General features: G+C 40.9%; 1 protein-coding gene across 3 annotated transcripts; it reads left to right on the top strand.

The window, feature by feature from the left end:
- The first annotated feature begins 1,098 nt into the window (after window positions 1-1,098).
- Window positions 1,099-24,127, top strand: dennd4a (DENN/MADD domain containing 4A). Of its 3 annotated transcripts, XM_014335654.2 has the most exons (31): window positions 1,099-1,157; window positions 1,289-1,330; window positions 5,810-6,141; window positions 6,304-6,550; window positions 6,647-6,716; window positions 6,841-7,010; window positions 7,800-8,038; window positions 8,160-8,226; window positions 8,319-8,377; window positions 8,499-8,643; window positions 8,768-8,943; window positions 9,196-9,296; window positions 10,031-10,249; window positions 10,712-10,857; window positions 11,319-11,339; window positions 12,632-12,765; window positions 13,108-13,240; window positions 13,437-13,643; window positions 13,746-13,874; window positions 13,982-14,126; window positions 15,506-15,628; window positions 17,081-17,188; window positions 17,994-18,787; window positions 18,883-19,102; window positions 19,790-19,881; window positions 19,982-20,157; window positions 20,404-20,815; window positions 21,121-21,238; window positions 21,540-21,702; window positions 21,803-21,867; window positions 22,336-24,127. In XM_014335654.2, the coding sequence occupies exons 3-31, from the start codon at window positions 5,831-5,833 to the stop codon at window positions 22,470-22,472; spliced, it is 5,127 nt and encodes a 1,708-aa protein (XP_014191140.1). In that variant the 5' UTR covers window positions 1,099-1,157; window positions 1,289-1,330; window positions 5,810-5,830; the 3' UTR covers window positions 22,473-24,127. The 3 variants fall into 3 exon arrangements, with proteins under 3 accessions (XP_014191140.1, XP_042079501.1, XP_005928853.1); XM_042223567.1 differs by lacking the exon at window positions 1,099-1,157 and having other exon boundaries at window positions 1,164-1,330; window positions 22,336-24,126; XM_005928791.2 differs by lacking the exons at window positions 1,099-1,157; window positions 11,319-11,339 and having other exon boundaries at window positions 1,164-1,330; window positions 22,336-24,126.

The raw sequence follows: 24,127 nt of genomic DNA, 5'->3' as shown, positions 1-24,127 counted from the left end.
ACTTTTTAAAACTACTGGTGCATGTATTGCTCACCACTGGAGCTATATGGGGTTTCCCAGTATTAATATGTGGTCATTTGTGAATTTCCACCAAACTGTGTGTCTTAGTAATGGCCACACAAGGGCAGCAGAGGGCAGGACTGCCAGGGTTTATGCAGACTAAAAAGTTACAGTATACTGTAACTTTTTACTCTGCATAAAACCACTTTCATTGGGTATAACTGAACATTAAACAGCTGAGTGAGGGAAAAAACAACAACAACCTTTTGATTATCATGTCATAGATGAGTTCATGTGATATATAAAATTGTATAATAATAATAATAATAATAATAATGATAATGTGGTGAAGTTCAGAGTTGTCTGGCAATAAAGTATCATCATCACCACCATCATCATAATTCCTATATTTATTGCAAAAATTATATTAATATAATTAGCCTAATATATGTAATATTCTCAGATTATACTGAATGCACTACCAAAATGAATAAGTGTTTCTATGCCCCTTTTCCCTTTAAGAATAAAATAATGTACTTTGCTTATTAAATCAAAAGAGTCTTGTCTGTCTTTGGCGATGGGTGGGTGGGGGGTTGTGGGCCTGAGCGGTGTGGATGACTACAGTTAAATCCTGGAATACTGTGTCACTCAGTAGATTTAAATAAAACTAGGTGTAGCTCATCAGAATTTATGATCCCTGTTTGTATGCAAGAAGTTTCACAGAGCTATCAAATGAAAAGAAAAACCGTTTTAAGCTTATTGCGGTGATATAAATAAGTTGTAAAAGTAAAGCTATACTGTAATATTTCTATCAGAGACGTTTTTTTATGTTAGCTCAATAACAAAAAAAATAATAATAAGAAAGTAAAATACGTTTTTATTTATATAGCTCCTTTCGAGATAAATATAACAAAATCATTCGCGACAAAATGCGACTAGTACAGCTTATGACAATAATAATACTCTTTTGGTGTGGTAGGGCTTTCGGAAGTTGTGCAGTTCCGTATAAACCTGTATCGCCAAATGTTTCTTCAGAACCACAGACGTTTTTCTCTGTCACAGCACTGTCATCAGTGACGTCAGTCAGGGTTGTAATCGGTCACGTGAACAGCGCAGGTCTGGATAAAGCGCTGCTCGGGAATACACCATTTATTCTGGTCGGTCCAACCCTCTGTGAATGATTTTTTATTATTTTATACATTATAATATATGTGTAGGTAATTTATTTAAATCTGAACTGTAAGAAATAAACATTTATCATCAACGGGAACCTGGGTTTTATTTTCAGCGTGTACTCATATTCGACTGATCATCTTTCATTCGTCGTGATGTGAGTAGATTCTTCTTTTATCGAATATCTTTTTTAAAAAAAAATACAAGCGACGCTCGCACACGTAGTTTCTGTGCTTATAGTAATTTTTGTGTTATTATCATTTTTTTTAAAATATTATAAGTCTGAGATCCCATTTTTGTAGTTTTATGTTTGTGTGTGTTATACACCGAAGGCTAATTTTAATGTTGGATTGCTGCTTGGAACAATTAACGGCAAACATGTCATATCACTGTCCAAGAGCTTCATGCAATGCAAGCTCAGATTAATTCTTTGCGGTGAGCATCGGTTTCTGTGTGTGATTTTCTGTGTATACACTGCGCCCATTGGTTACAATGAAGTCATATGGAGGCTTATTCCATTGCCTCCCGTGTCGGTGCTCCATAAGATGGCCTCTTTAGATGTGGGCATATGAGAAACCCCCTTTATTTTTATGGTCGCTGTAGCCAGTTGTTTTTTTTTTTTTTTTTTATCTATTTATTTAATTTTAACCATTTACTTTATGGTTAACCCAGTAGTCCTTTTGCACGTGCGGTTCAAGCTTAACGTACAAAGCCCTTCAGCGTTCTCCTATTTTCAGCACCACCTTATCTCCTTCATCTTTCTGCTCTGTTTATCTTGGGCGTGTGTGGTTTCTTCATCAAGCGGCCAGGGCTCCCCCCCTGTCCAGCATAAGGAGTGCAAATGGCTGATGAGGGTGAGGGTTGTCTTCATGGCTTCATGGGGAACAGATGCTTAGTGAAATGTTGTGGTGGTTCCCTCCCTGATCACACTGCCCATCCTCCCTGCCCCCCTGCTGTTAACACAGCCCTCTAATCCCTCCACAGCCCTACTCGGACTGTCCAGCAGCCACTGCCTCTGTCTTTTGGGCCATAATTACAACAACACACAAGCAGAAGTCAGAAAGAGGGAGGATCGATTTTTCAAAGTTTAATGTCTGCCTTCTGAAAAAACAACAACAAAAAACAAAACAAAACAGAAAAAAAACATGTTATTGGCAAGAAATATCAAAAGAGACTGGGGATAAATAATCGGTCATGTTGCTTCTGATGAAATATAAGCTCATTCTAATTTCCGAAATTGGCTTTAATGCCTATCCAGCACTTAAAAATATATTTTGGTGCAAACAAAATCATGTTTGATATTTAGGGGTTTTGTCATCTGCAGAGCTTTGGCAGTTGGGACTTCTAAAATGTGAGGCAGTGCATTTTAGTTGAGAGCTATAATCAGAGTGTGCTGCATACAAATGCTACAAATGTAAAAGGAATGTTTGAAATGATGCAACAATTTTATAGGACTGATGCAAGTTTAAAAAACTCATCTTAGAACATGTTTTAGAACATAAGAAGATACACAGAAGGTGTGATGCTCTCAGATACCATGAAAAGAAAATATTAGGTTTGAGGATGCTTAAGAGGGAAATGTCAGGAACATTATGGCACAAGTGGTTAACAAATTACTGCAAAACGGACAGTTGACGGTGACTCACGCAAATAATAGTGGATGCGAATAGGGAAGTTGCTTTGCTTGCAGTAAGAGGAAATCCGCCGTGTCCTTATTTGTCCTGTTATTAAGAAATGCAGTGAATGAAGCGATTGCAGTTTCTGTGGCGACTGTGACTTGCTCACTTCCAGTGTTTAGCAAACTCAAGACTGCCTAGAATAAGTGAGATAATACGAGAACATTTCAAAATTAAATTTCAGTCAAAATATTTGTGATGGAGTCAGTTTGATTTCTGTGTTGGGGGGGGGGGGGGGGGGTGTTTGTCACTAGAACATGCACTTAGTGATTGATGGGATGAACAATCACATACACGAAAGTGCATGATACAGGCCAGTAACCAATCTGTTTTACCATAGTCATCTCTGTGGTATTAAATATGATATCACACTGATAAAAAATAGAAAGCATTTCCAGATAAAAGGGAAACACTGTGGGCAGTCATGTTTACTAAGAGTGTTTGTTTCCTCGTCCACAATCACATGGGAAAGAAAGCATCAATTCACATAAACAGATAAAAGATATTATTGTGGCCGATTCTCCATCTGGTAAAACATGTTTCTCAGACACATCGGTCCAGGCAAAGCCAAATAATCTACAGCATTCTGATTAAAGGAAACCAAAGACTGTGTATCATCACAGGAGTGAGAAATGTTCAACCTTCTGTTCTCTGCTCAGTTTTAATGTTGTTGCTATGGAGAGGATTAGATATAATTTTAGGCCTCTACTTCCTGTCGAGGGGGAGGAATAGACGCAGTAATGTCGTGGTGGTTGGAGCAGGAGATTACATCTATATTTAATCCAGAACCTTTTGAGTATTATATGACACATCTGTCTAGCTTTTAGCTGTCAGTCTTTGTGTAATACCTACTGGCAGCAGGTATGTTGTGTAAGTGTTGTCCGCGATCAAAGAACAGGTGAATCAGCTGAGCAGAATTATTGTGGCCTTCGGCTTGTTAGGTCATTAGGTAAAATGGATTCGGCACTGGATTACAAAGGATTTTGTGCCACATGAACAGCTGGCGATATGATAAAAGATGTGACACACAAATTTCTGCTTAGAAATTCTGGGGCAGGAAAGAAAGTGGTAAAAGAATCGCTTCTAGCTTTTCCAGCAGCATTATTTTGGGTCAAAGTCTGCAAACATTTCACCTGGTTTTAAACAGATTTCACCTGTAATTATATTTCATGACTTTGATTGTTCATTTGATTAATGGGGAAGGACTTATTTTCTAAAATAGTTAGAACCTATTTAGAAAATAAGACCAAAATTAACTATCATATAGACGTCTAACAATGTAAATTATCTAACATAAGAAAAGAAGCCATCACATTCTGCCAGATAAGTAAGTAAGATTTACTTACTTATAATTCATATAACACCTTTAAGGACCACAAAGTGGTTCACAACTACAATAAAATTACAAATATTAAAACACAACAATAATGTCCACTAGTTTAAGTTTCTAAAAGCCATTAGATAATGTGAATAGTTCATTGAAAAGTAGAACCGCAGAAGCAACATAAAAACAAGACCAGCTAAGCAATAAAATAAATATACACCAGTGTTTTTCAGAATAAAAAACTTTTTTGAGAACCTGAGTAAACCATAGAGGAACAAATGCTACGTTGTAAAATGCATAAGTGGCAGTGTAATGAATGCATACATATTTTTCAATAAAATAAAATTGAGTATTGAAGGAGATCTGAAAAAACAAGAAACCTTTTTGCTCTTTACACGCCGAGTCATCACGCGTAACCATAGGGCTCAGCACAAATAACTGCGAAAAAACATCAACTACTGATGGAAAAACAATGTCGACTGGAAGCCTGTCAGGATGGAGGAACCTGGTGGTGATGAGTCATCATTTCAAAAACAAGCTTATGAAACAGTGGACTGATCTTTGCTGGTAAATTATTTTAAAAGGTCTTGTGATTGAAAGTGAAAGCCAGTCAGATACCAAATTCTAAATCTTGTTCAGTAAATAACTGAATCTCTGTCATCACTCAACATGCTGCAGTATCTTGCTTCTACAAATTATCTTTTTTCCATGCTCTTGTGTTAGGAGTTAGTTTTGCACTCTGAGCCTGTAAGCAGTGCTTAGCTGTCTGTACCATCACGCAGCCACAGGGAGGAACAACACACGGGACTATTAGATTTAAAGCCAGTAGAAGCCAAAGTCCTCAGTAGATGAGATATGGCCATAGCTCCTTGTGTGCCAAGGTTCCTAACAGTGACACATCCATCACAAAGGAGTGAGACAACTTTATTCTACCTCCCACATACGCCAGTGGGGAAAATAATAGGCAGCTGTTTATCAGTTTGCTAGTGTGTGTGGACGAACTGCTGAGAGAGATAAACCAGGCTCTTCAACTGAACCACAATAAGCTGGCCCAGCACTTAGAGGGCTTCCAGGGTTCCATGCTTTGTGATAAAGCCATAACAAGCTAATTCACTGGCGCGCCCTCTATTCCTTTCATTTTCATGATGTTTTTGAGCCCAAAATAAATGCTGTCTGAATATTACAGCTGTAAAAGCCCAGAAAAAACTGCTTGCCGAGCAACAACGTATCCTCTCTTCACTTCTGAGTGCTCACTTACAGTTCAATTCTAGTTTCCATATGCGCCTTTTTTCTTTTTTCTCTACAGAGGCATGTGTTCTGTTTTACATATATGCCATGGCATATAGCAAGGTCACTGGTTGCAAGCCCTCCCATATTTCTCGGTGAAATATGATGTTTTTGCAGCAAGGAATGTATTTTAAGTGCTTCCATGTGCTCTCATTATGTGCTATTTCTTTGGTATGATATGCAATTTAATGCACTGCAGGAGAAGTGTACATTTTACATGCTGCATTTTGCCTCTTTTTTCAAATCTAGTACAACAGCTAATACAGAGTAAGGACATTTAAGGGTTATCCAGTGTATAGAGTGCACTTTGTTGAACCCCCCATGCAACTTCCACTTTTTTATTTTGCAGCCGACAGTGTGGGAATGGGAAATGATGGAGGATAAAGGGCCTCGTGTAGCAGACTACTTTGTGGTTGCTGGCCTCACCGACTCATCCAAGCCTCTGGAGGAGGATCTACACTTTGATGATGCTGGTCCCAAATCTGTGAAACCCAAAGCCCCTATCACGGATGTCGCTGTCGTGATACGCTCTCTGGGAGAAGAGGTACCCCCAGGCTTCACCTGTGTTGAAACTACCCCCTCAGGCCTTTCTGCAGAGCTCAATGGAGCCAGTCTAAGGGGCCCACAGATCTTCTTGTGCTTTAAGCGAGGCAGAGATAAGCCTCCACTGACAGATCTCGGGTAAGAAGTAATCCTCACTTACTGACCTTTTACTCACCCAGCAGCACTAATAACTCCTCCGCTTAGGGTCACTGTAATCTGCTTTAATGCACATTCTCCAGTCTGAAGTCTTGATCAGTTTTCAAAAATATAAAAAGTCACCAACACCGTCTGATATTTCAGGGTTCTGTATGAGTGGAAAGAGAAACTCAAACCCGGATGTCACATCGTTCAGACCACACCCTCAGGCCGCCCTGCAAACATCAGCAGCTCGTCCTCCCAACGCATCTACATCACCTACCGCCGTGCACCAAAGAGCCAGCCACACACCTCATTGGCTGTCACCGATGTCTGCGTTATCATCCCCGGCAAAGGGGAAACGCCCCCTCACACCTTCTGCAAGGTGGACAAGAACCTCAACAGCAGCATGGTGGGATAGAGCTCTGAAAAATAATCACTTAAACCACTTAAACCAGCCCAGATTGTTGCTGCTATGTGATGAACTTTATCTTTCTCCGTATTTCAGTGGGGATCCTCGGTCTACCTTTGTTACAAGAAGTCTCTGGCTAAAGCAAACACAATCGCATACAAAGCAGGTAAACTGTGCAGAGTTTGTAGCAGTGAAAAGAAAAAGGAAGTTTAGTCATGGATTTGTGTCAGTCATTATCAGTATTCATATAAAGAATATGTTTAACATTTCTTGCATGTGTTTGTGTCCAGGTCTTTTGTGTAGGTACCCCAAAGAGGACTATGAGTCCTTTCCACTGCCAGAGTCAGTGCCTATGTTCTGCCTGCCCATGGGGGCAATGATCGAGTGCTGGCCTGCACACACCAAACACTCCCTGCCTGTTTTTTCCACATTTGTACTAACGGGAGCCTCTGGAGAAAAGGTAAAATCACCTTTGTACGTAGTTGCTTTTTTGTATTCTTTTCTTTTACTTGTTATTTTGTGTACTCACCTACTGAAGTGGCCAAAAAAACACTTCTCCATTCAGCTTACGGCCATTTCGGTGAGATCATCACCAATTAATGATTCCCCTACAATACCACACATACAAAATATCTCCCTTAATTGCTTCATTTCAGCTAGCATCTCTATCTTTAGCTTCACCTCTGTCTCTCACTGAGAATTAGGATCCCTTATGGATTAGACTGTTTATGAAGTGCAGCTGTATTTCTAAGAATACCAGACAATCTTAATCAACTTCTGAACTCTGACTGGAATCAAAAGTGGTCTAAAGGCTGTGTTTGGAATACCAAAAGCCTGTTAGCCTCTGAAAGCACTGCAGCATAAAAGATTTTTTTGTATTGTGCGGCTGTGTGTAGCTCATCTTTTGAATAATGGATGGCTCATGCACCACTTGGGCTGATGTGCAAGTTTTAAATGCTGGATGCTTCAGTGTTTACTGCTTCTTGCCTGCAACCTCTAGTCTGCAGGCTAGTCTCATGGCACTTTAGGCTAGGAATGACTTGTGTATTTATTTGGGAGAAGGAACTTCAAAGGGCGGATTTATTATGTTGAAAATTCTCTTGTGAAGCCGCCACTACATGCTCAATGAATGTGTTTCTCAAGGGACTTGTGGCTACTGTTGGGTTTGCATTAGGATAACAAGCGTGCGCATCCTTTAGATGCATTGTGCATTCTTCACGCAATTATCTTGGGGGCCCTTTGTGTGCAGGTGTACGGAGCAGCTATCCAGTTCTATGAGCCTTACCCAGAGGAGAACCTGTCTGAGCGTCAGCGCTCACAGCTCGGCCTGCCAAGCTCTGATCTCAGACCTGACGAGACCAGAAATGTTTACAGCAACAAGAGCATCTGCTTACTCTCCCACTGGCCCTTCTTCCAGTCCTTCAGGAGCTTTCTCACCTTCCTCTACCGATACTCCATCTCTGGGCCACATTCCCTGCCTATTGAAAAGTTAGCAACTTTTACAGATTTTATCCCTTTCTAATCAGACACTTTAGCTCACAGCCTGATAAATCATACAAAAGTAAGAAGTGTTACAACTTTACTAACTGAATTGATTTTTTACTCACAGGCACATCTCTCACTTCATGCAAAATGTGCCGTTTCCCTCCACTCAGAGACCGCGCATCCTAGTCCAGGTGAGTTTATGAGAAATCACTTCAACTTTGTACGGGTGGGTTCTTTGTTAAATTTGCTCTAACTCACTAAATTTTGCTTGTGTCTTCCACAGCTGTCTCCACATGACAGCCTGATGCTGAGCCAACCTGTGTCCTCTCCGCTCCCACTCAGGTAAAGATAACAATAAATTTCAAAATTACAACATCTTGCATTTTTTGCAATCCTAATCTGAAAACTTGTGTTGTTGTTGTTGTTGTTGTTTTTTAAATTGCCGTGTGTTTTTGTGTGGTAGTGGGGGAAGCCTCTCCACGTTGCTCCTGAATCTGGGCCCCAAAAATGCTGCCACTCTGCTCGTGTTGGCTGTCACAGAGCACAAGATCCTGGTTCATTCCCTGCGCCCCGCTGTACTCACCAGTGTAACCGAGGCCCTTGTGTCTGTAAGTATTGTCTTTTTTAATCCTCTTTTTTTCCTGACAGTAAAACGAAGGTCTTTCATGGGACCATAAAAATCTTTTGTATATATTGTTTGTAGTAATTAATTTTACTTATGATCCCTTTCAGATGATTTTTCCCTTCCACTGGCCATGTCCATACATCCCTCTGTGCCCGCTGGCTCTGGCAGATGTTCTTAGTGCACCATGCCCTTTCATTGTGGGCATGGACTCCCGGTACTTTGATCTTTACGTCCCCCCGGCTGACATCACTTGTGTGGATCTGGACACCAACACCATCTCCCAGTAAGTGACCTCTTACTGCAGCCAGTCTGTGCTACTAGATGGCCACCTTCAAATCAACTCTTATGTAATGATAAGAGGTGGAATGTGAAGTATTTTTACTGTACAGAAAAAAAACATGTTTGGATCCCACTGGTCTCCCACATCAATTCAAAAGGTATTCTGTGAGGATATCAGTGAATCCTCCCTCCCTCATATCTTTTTTGTTTCCTAACTGTCCTCCCATGTAACAACAACCATCTGTTGTGCTTTCAGAAAAGATGACAAGAAGGCTCTTACGTGGAAAATCTTGCCCAGGAGAGCCTGCAAGCATCTTCTCAATAGTCTGAATAAGCTCTATCAGCAGCTCATTGAGGGTGAGTCCAGTCTGATGCTGTGTCATCCTCTAAGTGGTTTCATGAATAATTTTGGTTGCTTAGGCTACATGAGTCTGTTGAGTCAGCCTCTATGGGCAGCTTTACAGGAAAACTGACAGGATGCACTCACTGTTCCGTTAATAAAATAGTGCAATGATTAGTTCTTTTATAGAAGAGCATGTTGACCATGTATCATTCGCCATTTATGGTATTTTAACTGATCCTCACCCTTCCTCTTATTCCATATATGGTATTCTTTCATTAGTGATTTATTCAGATTATTGTTTTTATTATTCTATTTCTATTTAATTTAAAAATCTTTTAAATTATGCAAAAATGAACTGTTATGTCCTGCCTCTTATAAAATCTAGATCTTCGCTGTGGTGTTTGAACAACATGACATCATGAATCCTGGTCTAGACAGGAACAATTTGCTTGCGACATCATGCCAAGTGGTCTGTTTTTGCTAGCTTTATACCTGTTGGCAAGTCGGTCTCTGCATTTCTTTTAACTAGGTCTGCTGTGAAAATCAGAGTATTATACATAATTTGACTTTGACAGTCTCACTTTTACTCCAGTCTTGAGTGCTGTACTTAATACTTCTTTCCTTGTGGAAAAAGTGTGTGGTCTGTGGTAATAATAATACTGGTGTCTGGTTAAATAACCGGTTATTTGCTATCAGGTGGTTTACGCGCGTATGGATTGTTAAAACATCAGCTGTTGTGTGCCCACAGGTGGTCATTTAAACCATGAAGATGTGCAGATGGATCACACAGTGACCGACTGTGAGCTTGAAAGTGGAAAAAGCCTGCACACACTAGAGCTCGAGATCCAGGAGGCCTTCCTGCGCTTCATGGCTGCCATCCTGCGAGGCTACCGTTCCTATCTGTTGCCCATCACCCAAGCCCCGTCCGAGAAGACCACTGATGCCAGCTCCCTCTTTGACATCCAAGGTATGTGTCACTCTCAGCCAGTAATATTCACCATACTAAGTCACGGCAAACCATGCTGACAGGTCATGGCTCCCCTCCCTCTGTGATTCAGTGCGGTAAGTCGCGGGGTTAAGGTCTGAATGCTGCTAAGCTGGCCTCAAATCAGAGCTATAATGACTGTTGTGATTTATGTTAAGCCTTGGTGGAAATTAGGGTTGGATGACAAGTCAGAGAGGCCACTGCGATTAATAGCACAATGTCCCTGCACATCTGTGTGCTATTATGTAAGAGGAGCAGTGGAGAACAAATTGTTTCATAACACAGCATTTATTTTGCGGAAATGTTGGTTACGGCTGCATCTTTACCCCATAAATATTTTGTAAGGGCTTGACAAGTAAATGCAATGATTTAGAATCATGAGACGGATATGAATTCCCCACTTTTTAAGATTTTCAATAAATAATTTCGTTTTCTTTTTTACAGGCTTCTTGAAGAGCAGAGACCGCTCCCATCAGAGGTTTTACTCCCTCATGACCAAGACTCAAATGTTCAGTCGTTTCATAGAAGAGTGCTCCTTTGTCAGTGATAAAGATGCCAGCCTGGCTTTCTTTGATGAGTGTGTTGATAAGGTGAGGTTTACAGCTAATCTTTATTATGGATTTTCAGTGTCAGAGATGATTCATCAAAATCATTCTGCTGCGTAGGAACAAACGCTCTTTGAGCGATATTTAGTCTGGCCTCTGACTGCTGGCAGAAATTCTCTAAAAAAGAAGCAGAAACATTTAGAGGAACAATTAATCACGCACTGTCCTCTAAATTAAGACCTTTTTTGGACTTTATTTAATTTTCAAAAAGAATGAAAAAGCAATTAACAGGAAGTAAAGGCAATAAACAAAAAGTAATTAACACTTCAGCACATCTCTTGGGCCTCTTTGTAAGATCAGCTCTAAGCTTTTCCATCAACTTTATTGTCTGCTTCTTTTTAAAGATGTTTTCTGTCTTCTTTTTGCTTCTTCTGCTGTTCTGATTTTCTGCCTTCTTGTCATTTCTTTCTTCTCCTTTGCTTGTCGTTACGGTCCCTGCCTATCAGTTATTTTCCAGTGGAGGAAAGGTAAGTTACTCAATCCTATGCTGCTGTTTAAATAAAATATTTTTAACATTTTCCCACATTGATCCCAATCAAAGGATTTAATTATATACATTATATTTATGTGCACTTATTTTGAATAAATCAAGGTGGTGTAACAGAGGGCTAGAAAGAAAATGTCTTTAATGTGATGACGTGCATTAGATGTCAGAAATCTGCATTATCCTTTTTGTTGTTGTTGTTGTTGAAATCCCGTGGGATGTGCTGATTATTAGTTTGTGCTAATTCTTCGTAGACTTGACAGATTTTATGAACACAAACTGACAACTTGTTTTGTCACACCCTCGCACAAAAACACTAAAACATCCGCCTCCTCTGTGCTAGTACACTTGTGCAATCAGGAAGTCACGTTTACATCCTGCTTGAAGAGTTTGAACTGTATTAATGGTCATTGTGGTTATTATTGAGAAGTGGAAGCCTTGATTCATACAGCGTCATTGCTGCTGAGGTTGACAACAACTGCGTGATTGAGAAAGAGCTCTCGGGTGTAAGAGGAAGGGCAACAAACAGAGAAACACAGAGCAGAATTGAAGTGAGGGCAAACAGGTCAGTGAGGGTCCGGTGACTGAATCATCCACTCAACTGAGTGGAACAAACCCTGTAATCCAGTACACCGGGGAACTATTCAGCCGCTGCCATAATATTAACGTTTTTGTGAAACTCATGCCTGAGATAAGCTGGTAATCGATTCAGACAAGCCAAGTGAGTGCACATCAGCTCAGTAGGCTTTTTATAATGTCCCAGGAAACTATTCAGAGCTGATTTTCTTTAAAAAAGGAGCATGTATGCTTTTGCTCGGCTTCTCTTTGTTCCTGCTGTTGTTCTCAGAAAGGCATGCAGGCAGGCTTTGAAAGCTTCTCTCCAGACAGCAGATAAGTCCATTTGGAGCTGAAGCAAATGTGGCAGTTAAGTATCAAGTAGTGCTGCCAAAGCTGTACAGTTAAATGGTTTCATGTCCCTAGAGTAACATGGCATCAATTTTGTCCAGGTCACTGCAGCCTAGATTAATTCGGTCTTGGAGAATTCACGGGATCAAGCATTCGGTAGTGGACTGTAGTTAACTGCAATTGGAGCAAAAGCCATATTTCTGATGCAGGCTGGTTCATTACTGACATCTTTGTGTCCTCACTGACCCTGATATCTGGTCGGATCTGAATGCTTCCAGAAAGCTTTAGCACTTGTAGATTTGTGTTTAGAGAAGAGCTAAAAGGAAAGATGAAGACAGCTGCTGAATTTGTGTTTCTCTTGCAAACCAGATGGACAGTGAGCGACCAGAGGACGCCAGACTGATCGAACTGGATGAATCGCACCGCAGCGAGCACACAGTCTACATCAACCCTCCAGAGCTGCCTCCGCCATCGCAGGGAGAGGAGCATCCTCTGTGCTATAGGTACCACACTGCAGATGACTCTCTAAATGAGAGAGGCAAGACAGGGGGTTTCTTTTTTTAAAACTCTGTCTTGTATGCTCGAGCAGCACTTTTCACTGACACTGGGTGCTGCTCCCAAAGGACAGACTCATAAACTGCTTCCGTTGTTAGACTTTGTCACTGCCACAGGGCTGTGTGGTTATTTTGAGCTGTAACACATTACTTTTGGATTCTTATGTTGGTGCCTCAGGGAAAAACCAAACTGTTGTAGGAATAACTCAGCTTGCTAGCATTTATGAGCAATCCATGTCTATTTTTAGCTTATGTAACTGTATATAAGGGAGTATACATTTCTTTCTGCAGCTACTCTGCATTTCCTGTGCTAAATGCTGAGCTTCTGGAGCCTTTGGAGGGAGCAAGTCCTTCATCGGCAGGCATAGCCTCACGCCACAGCAGTCCAGCCAGCCCCACAGCCATCTTTAGACGCTCTAAACAGGTCCTTAAGAATCTTCATGTCAATTTGGTTTCTTTCATGAACAAAGATAAACCTAAATATGTTCAAATTAATGTCACATTTACTGCTGTACCTATTCTCCATAATCATGTGTAAGGATATGAATGTGAATCCAAAATGCAAATCTGGTTGTTAATAGACAATGAATCACATTTACATCTGATCTTTTTCATCTTAGGAGATCAAATCAGCTCAAAGGATGGCCAAAACGTATTCATCTATGCCTCAGATGTGGTCCAAGTGTCTGCTTCGCCACTGCTACGGCCTGTGGTTTATCTGCTTGCCAGGATTTGTTGGCAACTGCCACTCCAAGGTGCGAGCGCTGCGTACGGCTTATGATGTGCTGAGGAAAATGCAGGACAAAAAGCTGCAGGCTCCAGATGAGGTAGGAAACTGCTCTGGATAAGAAAACAATACAGATCTGCCGATATGATTCAGAAAAGACGACGCTGCACATTTTCAGTGTTAACGTGTTTTTTTCTCCAAGGTTTGTTACCGTGTGCTGCTGCAGCTGTGTGGACAGTACAGCCAGCCAGTCCTGGCTGTGAGGGTGCTGTTTGAGATGAAGAAAGCTGGAGTTCAACCCAATGCTATCACATATGGGTACTATAACAAGGTGCGTGCTATCGGTCGTTAACAATACAACTAAGAAAATGTAAGCAATTTGCATATTGGATTGAGATGGGAGCTTAAATCTTAAAATATGTTGTATTTCTTCTCCAGGCGGTATTAGAGAGCACCTGGCCATCGACCACCAGGGGAGGTTACTTTCTATGGGGAAAGCTGAGGAACGTGCTCCTCGGTGTGCTCCAGTTCAAGCAAGCAGGAAGGAAACAACGGAACTCCCAAAGAGATCCTCATCTTTCAGGTAAGGAAAAATTAAATTCCTGATTATGTGACTGTCTGTAACAACCCAATTACATATATTTTGGTGAAAAAACAAAACAAAACATACAGATATTTTTTTCATTCAACTACAGCACTTCCACAAACATCTGGCCAAACATTTTGTATAGAGCAGTAATTCTCTGTGAATGCTTTCCTGGGCGGTTACATAGATCACACACATCATATTCTTGCCTCTAGTGAAAACTACTTTTTCCTCTTGTAAATAAAAAGCATGGATCAATCTTGTCTTGTATTAGCGGTTCAGGCTGGAGGGTATGTTGGCAAACTGAGCCCATTAGTAACATCTAAATGTTACCTAAACACCACAGCTCACCTGAGTATTGGTGCTGACCATCTTCATCCTTTTATGATCACAGTGTAACAATTTTGTGATGGATACTTCCAGCAGGATAACACGCTGTGTCACAAATCATCTCAAATTGCTTTCTTGAACATGACAGTGAGTTCACTGTATTCAAATGGCAGCCACAGTCACCAGATCTCCATCCAACAGAGCACTGTTGGGATCTAGTGGAATGGGAGATTCTTATCATGGATGTGTAGCCAAAAAATCTGCAGAAACTGTGTGATACTATCATGTCAAATAACATCTCTGAGGAATGTTTCCTTAGAACTCCGATTAAGGCAGTTCTGTAGTCAAAAGTAGAACTAGTAGTGACTGCTTTACACTCGATCCCAGTGAGGCTTTAAAATGTTTTGGACTGCATCAAATTTACAGAAAATTACTCCTGACTTCATCAATCGTGTATTTTCTTCTTAGTTACTGTAATTGCTTTATGAATTCATGCGACATAGTCTGATCCTGGTTCCCTACCTTGCTTTTTTTGAAACCTTTTACACAAAGTGAAGAGGTTTTCCTCCCTGGCAGTCAAAGTATACAGATTCCTTTTGATCTCAGTCTCAAATTCCCACAACAACCCGCAGAGACCCTCATTACCATAATGACATATTGAGTGATAGGCTTTAATGAAAAAGTAATGCTTTACACCATTTGATACGACATTTTTCCCAGCTGCACATATTTTAACTTTTAAACGTTTAAATTCCCAAAATAAAAACACGATCATATTAAGTGCATCTTCGGTCTTGAGCAAGCTTCGTTCACTTTTCTTCACTTTGAGGTAAAATAGATAAATCTTATAGCGCTGGTTGATGCTGTGGCACTCAGAACATTCCTGCGTTTGCTGCAGATGATAATGATTGCAACACAGTTCAGTGAGGGTTTATACATCGCTCATATATAGTGTGAGTGCAGCTCTGGTTTCATAATCCTGTTGGTAGTCTGTCTTTTGTGAAGCCTCTCTCATCCCCTTTCTCTCTGCTCTTATCTCCCTTTAGACGGCAGCGATCTAGACACAGTCAGCCATGGCAGTTTGGACAGCGCTAATGACTCTGCTGAGCGCACCTCCATCGACACCGACTTCACTAAAATGGACTCCAGCGATGATGGATTTAGTACAGGTAGAGAGCTACTGCCCTATGTCGTTCTCATTCCATCTATTTTACGTGCAGCCTTTTACTTTCCCTCATGTGTCTCTGATTTATGGGATGTGATTGAATTAACTGCCTTAAAAGTGGCAGAACATCATGAATCTCAAACCTTAATTATTCATCTGCACTGACTTTCTCTCAGTCCTTTTACACAAACTAATATATGAAAGACTCCAGTATTAAGGTGTGATGAAAGGTTCACCGTTTTCACTGTTGGTTTTTCCCATACCTGATGTACTTGATTTATATCAGAGAGACGTTTTTGTTGTTTATTTTGATATTATGGAATTATGCCAGGTAATCAGAGCGAAAATCTCTTTAGTGGTTGTGTCGTGTCTTGTTTTTTCCTCTGTGGTTAGATGCTATGGATGGTGAGGTGCAAGGATCAAGGATAGTTTGATCCCTGATTATTTACTTAATGGTGTGAAAGCAATAGGGAATAAAGGGGATGTGTAGTCAAAGGCACTCTGCTAAATACATAGATATACAATATGTGTGCTGCATGTGCCGTATTATAGGTACCTTTCAGCATGTAAGCAAATAACAGGTGATACCTTTTGTTATTTATTTACATTTTATGTCCTTTTTGTTCGGCTTGCCCGCCCTCGGCTGGTGGTAGGGTCCATTCAGGCATGGATAAGAGAAGGAAGGCGTAACGTAGATGGAGATGTGGTGGCAGTTTGTTGTGTAGCTGCTTTCTTACTCTTGCTTTTAAATATAACTTTTAAAACTTTCTGCTGCTTTTAAACCAGCCCAGTCAAAAGCATAAATAAATACATATAATAAATCTTTGAATTATGCATTAAAGGCAAATTGCATTCAAATTACATTTTAAGTGATTGGGGAAAATGCAAATGTAAAAGCCAAGAAACAAGCACTTACATAAAGTCTGCTCTGTACTATGTGGTGGTGGAGGCATGGGTGGGGTTGGGGAAAATTGTATTATGTTGGATAGCGTTAGGTAGGCATGTTTCTTTTGTAAGCTCACATCTTCGCAGCTAAGACAAGTACCAAAGCTGAAAAGACCAAAGCTTTTGCGCTAACAATATCATCTGGCACAACTTGTCTCATCAAACTACTGAAAGTGAACAAATTCTTTGAAAATACTCCAAGCACAGTGGAGAAGGTTTGTACTGTCTCCTGCTATTTGACCTTGTGAATTTAATGAAGTTTTTATAAAAATATTCTGTTCCTTTTCTGGTGCCCCTGCTTTTCTATTCTGGGTGTTTTGTGTGCTTCATGCTGAAGGGAATGTCACAAAGCGCTTGTAAGCAAAAACTCTCTGATCAGTTGTCTCATATAAAGCTTCCATGGAGACTAATAGGAACAAATTCTAATTCACTCGAGGAAGAAACAAAACACCAGTGAGAGGACATTTAAAAAATAAGCGTCAGCGGAGTGATTTCTCCTTATCTTTTTCAGGTGAACAGTCAGACCAAGGCTATGATTCCTTGTCTAAGGAGGAAGAGAGATTGTGCAGCAGAGAGAGTGATGGCACAGCCCTGGTGGAAGACAAAGGAGTCAAGTCAAGTGAGTTATGGATTGCTTTTATGTCGTATCTTTGACACTGGGGGACTATTTCTGCAAAAAGTGACTCACAGCTCACTGCAAAATGGATGCTTTGCCTTTAAAAGCCGGTGGTATCACATTTGGCTGTGGGTGTAAAGTGGGTTTTTTTCTTGTCCATTTGCTGTTAAATTTAGGTGTTTCTCATTAAAAAAAACAATCTGCTGATGGATAAACGTGTTATGCAGATGACTTTTGCCTTGAATTTTGTTGCAAATCATGACATGCGGTGTCTGACTTTGTGTTGTTTTTCTAATTTTTCAGTCTTCATAATCAGTAGTCCTCTGTAATTGGTGTGGCATTTTATCAGAGCCTTAATAACTTATTACTTTTGGCTTAAAATGCAATACAGCTGTATTGTAAGATAAACACATATCCCTTAAGGAACCGCAGAGCTGCCAGTTTCCCTTCCTCCTCGTCCCTGCAGCAGCTTCATGTTGGCGTGAACAGTAGAACACCAGCAACAATTCATTCAAATCTAACAGGATTTTTTAGAATAATGCAAGAGCACAATAATGCCACAGATTTCAGTGGACTAGCCAAAAACGCACAAAAATGCCTTTTAGTGTTCATTCTCAATCTAAATGTTGTTCAAAACTGCAGCGTTTGATGTGGAGGTTCCATTCTTTCTCCCAGCGCCTCCAAATCAAAAGATGCTAACACAGCAATGTTTTATTTATAAAGCAGACTCTCAAGAAGTCGTTTTATTACTGCGTATAACCACTATGTACCGTTCAGCTGAATGCTTTTAAATGTGTTTTTGTCACAGGCAGTGGCCTCAGGCTGGCTTCCAGTCCATCTAGTGACACTCTTCTGAGTGGAGCTTTGCCAAAGGCAGAGAGGCCAAATTCTCTGGACTTGTCTGGTGGACAGGGAACTCTGAGGCTCAGTGTCCCCATTCTAAGTACATCAAAGCAGCTTCACCTTGCTTCTGACAGACTGCATGAAGTAGAGGAAGAGGTCACAGAGACTGATCAACAGAAACACCCAGTGGAGAGGGCCGGCGTTATCTGCAATGCCGGGACAGTGAGGAGGACAGGTATTGAGATGGGATTTGATCCCCTGTCGCTGATGGCAACAGCGACCGTACAGGAATGTGACCATGACAACAGCAGTGCATCCAACTCTAGGCGCAACCTGGCCGAGGAGATTGAAACGTACATGAATAATGGCAGCAGCCCCTTGAGCAGCCGCACGCCCAGTATGGACCTGCAGAACCCCTCAAGCCCTTTGTTCCGCTCAGCCTCTTCTCCCCACTCCTCCCCGCAATCCTCAACCCTAGTTCGATCCACTACACACCTCCCACTGCCTGCCAAAACAAAGGAGAGGCTGAGGCAGTCACCATCTCTTCCTCTTGGTATTTGTAACAAAGACAGAGAGAGGCCTCCCTCTTTGGTTTCACCGTCATCACCCACTCCTTCCACTTCATCGTTCTCCATGGAAACACTGTTCACCCCAACTCTCGACATCTTCAAGAGCAGCGTTATATCAGCAGGAAAGGGTGTGGCTGAGAAAGCTAGTCGTCTCTACTCTCGTTTGTCCTCTCAAACTTCACTAACACAGGTTAGAATTTTTTTAACATATAAATAATTCATGCATATTTGGGATTACTGGCTCTAGGATGAAATCTAGTTACAGTTCTTTTTTGCCCCCTGCAGGACGCAAACTGTGACCGCATGAGTGTGTCCTCACTGACCTCAGGAGAGGCCGATTGCTCCTCGCTGCTTGATAATGACTCCTGTCTAGATCCAGATGGATTTACATCCCCACAGCATGGTAGCGTGTCCCGAGTCAGGAGAAGCCCCGTTGGGCATCATCATACTAACCTGGGCAGCCCTGGCACCCCAAACAGAGTGTTCAGACACAACTCCTTTTCTGGTTCGTTCCACATCTTTTAATAAATATTGTTGTAGTGAAGCTTTTATTTTCGTGTGTTACATTGTTATTTTACAACGTTACTGATACTTACACTGGATGATCAACAAAGTCAATTAAATCAGGTCCCTTTCCTGATAGAAGCAGCTCTAATCTAAAAAACTCATGGCTTAAAGCTTTGTTGTTACAAGCTCATTATAACTGCAGCATTGTGCAGGTTTGCATGAAAACACTTCTTGGCAGTCTAAATTTAGAGTAAGAGTAGGCCTCAGTGATGGAAAGAGTTGGGTGTTGTTCTATTGGAAAGTAGGCCAGCAGGCGTGAGGGATGATGCAGTGTGTAGGTTTTTCTGCACCCAGCCACAGGCCCTATGCTAAACACACTTCAACATGTACACGTGCATGCACAATCACGTGCACACAAGCAGAGACACAGACTCACTAAACCTGCGGCACAAATACAAACACTCATTGCAGATTTTAATAAAGTAATTGCTGCTTTGTTTCAGCTGGACACTTTTTCTTAGTTTCATCCAGATATTTAACCCCTTAGCAGTCCTATTAGTCCCCTAAACCATCCAATGTCCCGTGGGCGGTACGTCCGACTGCTAACAGTTTAAAGCTTTGACAGCTGTGTTCAGTCTTGGCTTTGCGTTCTGTGTCTGATTGTATAATCCTCCACTGTATCCAGGTGGTTTGGCACTTCCCTCCAAAACTCCTCACACTCCAGATTCCTCCCCCGACACCGGCCGCTTCCAACCCACTCCCAATTACACCGTAGAGGTAAGGCACCAGCACATAACAATCCCAGTCCAACTCTTGTCTGTAGGCTCGCTCAGGCAGTGTGATGGTTTCTTTCTGAACCTGACGCTTTCTTTTATAGGTGTTGATGTCTAGCTGTTCACTTTGTAAGACATGTGACTGTCTGGTGTATGATGAGGAGATAATGGCAGGATGGACGGCAAATGACTCAAACCTCAACAGCACTTGTCCTTTCTGCGGCACAGCCTTCTTGCCTTTTCTCAATGTGGAAATCAAAGATCTGAGACCGCACAGCAGGTAAAATTTACACAGCACACTATGCTTACAAAGAGAGCTCAAACACTTTGAATAGTTAAAGCCATCAATTTGGGCTATTTTCAGTTACAACATTGTGCTAGATTGTCTTTTTCTATAGTATCTTGCTAATTGTCTGGAACATTTTTTTTTCTTTTTACAAAAGAGCACTGAGGCACACAGACACAGACAAAACATCTTTTATCCCCGTGGCCCATTTAAACAGATCCACTCTCTGTCTCTCATCAGGTCGTCTAAGAAAAGCAATCCTGTTAAAGAGGAGGATACATCCCTGCCACCCAATCCCGAGGAAAAAATCTCCACAACAGACGGTGCAGCTGAGGCGTCTGCAGCTCCTGCACAGAAGCGGGAGAGCAGTGGGGGTGCTGGCCAAGCCCCAGCCTCATCCTCGTCCTCCTCCTCCTCCTGCTCCTCTGCTTCTGCTCCTGTAACAGTGCCCTACTTGAGCCCTCTGGTTCTGTGGAAGGAGCTGGAGAGCCTGTTAGTGAATGAGGGCGACCAGGCAATCTCCTCCCCAAGCGTTGTTGACCAACATCCCATTGTCTTCTGGAACCTTGTTTGGTACTTCAGAAGGCTCGACCTGCCGAGTAACCTGCCAGCTCTTATCCTGGGCTCCCAACACTGTAGCCACGAAGACCAGGTAAATATGACAGCCTGTCACCCACGCAGAATACTTTAATGATGTCATCCCGTGTGCCATCAGCAACTAGAAAAGTGAATATTGTAGCTCATTAGCTTAGCCAAGCGCTAAGGCAAGCAGAAACAGTTTGTACCAACTGGCACTTCTAAAGCTCAGAAAATTATTTGGGACTTTGGTGACTCCTAGTGTTGTTATTAAAAATCAAAACTAACAAAATATAATGCATGAAACCATAACACGACTTGTGCCTACAGAGGACAATGCAATAATGAATTCATCTTTTTTATGTATTTTGTCCCCTTCAGACTCCTCAGATGCTGTCATCAGAGGACAGCAAGCAGGTTCTCGTGAGGATTATGTGGGACAATTTGAAGTTGCACCAAGACAAAGTTCAACCCTGCTACGTCCTGTGGAACACCCACTGTAAGTTAATACAATGTTTACTTTCACAGACTATAGTGCAATAAATTAGAAAAGGTGATATCAGGCTACCTTCAGAAAATTATTTTCCCAGTAAGGTCAGATATTTACATGCAAAAGAAACAATGCATATTAACAACTAGTAGATCATGCATAATTCAGCTCAGGAAACCTATTAATCAAGTCATCTTATCAGTGAGCCACACCTTCAGACTTCGTTTCTTCATTTCTCTCATCTGTTAATGAGAGAAATGAGATGAATGAACCTTTGATCGCAGTGATTTTAATCTCTCCCTCTTCGCAGGTGCCAACTCGCTGGTTCGCTCCGGGTTATGTGAAGAAGGCCAACTCTTCACTGTGGAGCTCCTGCAGGGTTTCGTGAGGAGCATTAAGAAGAGTGATGTGCATCAGCCCATGAGCCAGATCATTCAGCTGTTGGGGCCTGAGTTAGGTTTTAAAAGACAGAGGTAAGTAAATAAAGAGGTGTGTGATGAGTAAAATTACACCGGCAAAATCATATGAATGGAAAATCTCATTGCTTTTCTTTTCTTTTCTCTCTCAAAAAAGGAGTCTCTACAGAGAGTTATTGTTCCTTGCTCTGGTGGCTTTGGGGAAGAACAACATTAATATCAGTAAGTTCAGAGCATGGATATTTTAGTTTTTAGTTATTTTAGCAGGACTGGAAATGTCAGTCCACTGCTTTTGCCCAAATATGTAATAATGACTCTTGATGGCTTTAATGATGCCCTGACATTTTGTGTAACTCCATCAGGTGGGTTTTTTTCTTCTTTTTTTCACATATCCTGTACAAAGTTTTGTGTAAACAGCCATCTTGGATGCAATACACTAGCCTCATTTGTACTCTGTACAAAGTATAAGATTAAAGTGTTTGAATATATCCACATAACACAGTTTTAGTGCCACCTTACATTATCCAAAGCATTTCTCTGACTATCTACAATAGAACAGCTAGCTAGAAGACTGTAGATTCTTCTGCCGATATTCTCAAATGCCTGCTGTTTGTAGTTAATGGATATAAAAGATTTTATATAAAGAAAGCGTGCTGACAGATTCTTAACTTACCATTATCTCTCCTGCAGGTGCTTTCGATCGCGAGTACAAGCTGGCATACGATCGCCTCACCCCCAACCTGGTTAAACTGACACACAACTGTGACCGGCCCCCTGGAGCAGGGGTCATGGAGTGTAGAAGGACATTTGGAGAGCCTGGTTTGTGAACCTCTTGTCCCCCTTCTGTAGCTTTTTTTCCTCCCTCCAACAGTCACTGCTGCTGTTGTTGTTTTTTTGTTTGTTTCTTTGTTTGTCAGACTGCTCTTCAGACTCAGGACCAGCTCATTTGACTGAAGCATTAAGCTCTTGTAAGCACAATGGGACTGAACATAATGCAACTGCCATGAGTTTCTTGAAAACTGTCAGAGCTGAGAGACATGAAGTGACAGGCCTTGTATTTGTAAATACTTTGAAGATATTTTCTGTATAAATGTTTGCACAGTTATTACACGGTCTACTTTATGCCTCTGTTACTGTTGAAGCTGTGAATAAGTAGGTACAAGTAAGTGTAAGTTCACCTCGTCGAAATTCCTCAGTGGTCCTGGTGACCTTGTTAAGACTGTTGTTGACTGTGTGTACTTTTAGACGTTCATGTTTTTACAAAGCACTTTGATAAGATGAGCACTTGCCATTTGTTCTCATTTACATGGGGCTGTGTCTCTGCCACGCACACCTTAGTCATGGTTCTGTCTGAAATTTCCACAGGTTCAAGTTTGTAAAGGCAAATCACTTCCTCTTCATGTACACCTCATAAAGCGGACAGGTTAAACTCATATACTGAAATACACTAAACTAGGTTGTAACCTCATAAAATTATAAACCACAAAATTGTTTCTGATTCAAGAATGGAGCCAGTTAATTTGTATGCACAATGTTTATTTGTTTTTGTACAATGTACCAAAAGATCCCAAAAGGGAATATTATATAATTCATTAATTTACAGTTTGGGGTTTTTTTAGGCAATATCTTTTTTTAAAGTAATGATTAAAATTTTGTGTTAAATGTGATTTTGCAAGGATGGATTTCCTTAAAAACAGTACAATCAATCAAAAGGAGATAAATGTTTTCTGTCAACATTTTCTTTTATAAAGACTTTGAGTCACACTAATGGGTTCATAATAATGTACAGAGCATTTGACTCTAGAATTTTGTATATTTTCTTTTTGTCTTCAATGTATGGTGTCGATGTTTTAGATATTTGGACAACAGTGCACTGTTTAGTGTGACATACAGAGTATTGATGGATGTTTTACCCACTTATACTAACCGGTCTTGGAACAGACGGTAGTGCAGGCTTATTTGCACTGAGAATATTTAAAGATATATAGATGTCAAAGGCATTTCTTTGACATGAAAAACAGCTCCGACCTGCCCTCATTCAGAAATCACTTTAAAACACAAGTGTGACAGTTCACTCTTTCACGATCAACTGACAAAAAACCTGGAGTGATGCAGCTCCACAGCTCATTGCTGGACTTTGCAGTAACTGATGATACAATGCTGGATTATATAAGTCTGTGTGCTTGAAATAAAACACCAATCTCACAGCATGTAGACCAGTATTTTAGCCAACTTGTAAAAAAAAAAAAAAAGTCTGGGTAAAAAACAAAACAGTGAATGACCAAAACATAATTTTATGTCTATGTGTTGTTTACACTAAGTGTCAATTTTAACAATGTTTTCAATGTATTATTTATCATTTGTAACACAGATACTGATTTGTATGATTTTTACATAAAAAAAGAAAAGAAAAGAAATGAAATTTCTTCCTTAGGTGGATGTATAGTTTGACTTCATTTATGAATAAAGACATTTATTCTAT

This window comes from Haplochromis burtoni, unplaced genomic scaffold (assembly GCF_018398535.1).
Source record: "Haplochromis burtoni strain Fernald_Lab_line unplaced genomic scaffold, NCSU_Asbu1 Contig_114, whole genome shotgun sequence".
NCBI lineage: Eukaryota > Metazoa > Chordata > Actinopteri > Cichliformes > Cichlidae > Haplochromis > Haplochromis burtoni.
The sequence above is the reverse complement of the archived record's forward strand: the minus strand, read 5'-3'. Positions and strand labels throughout refer to the sequence as shown.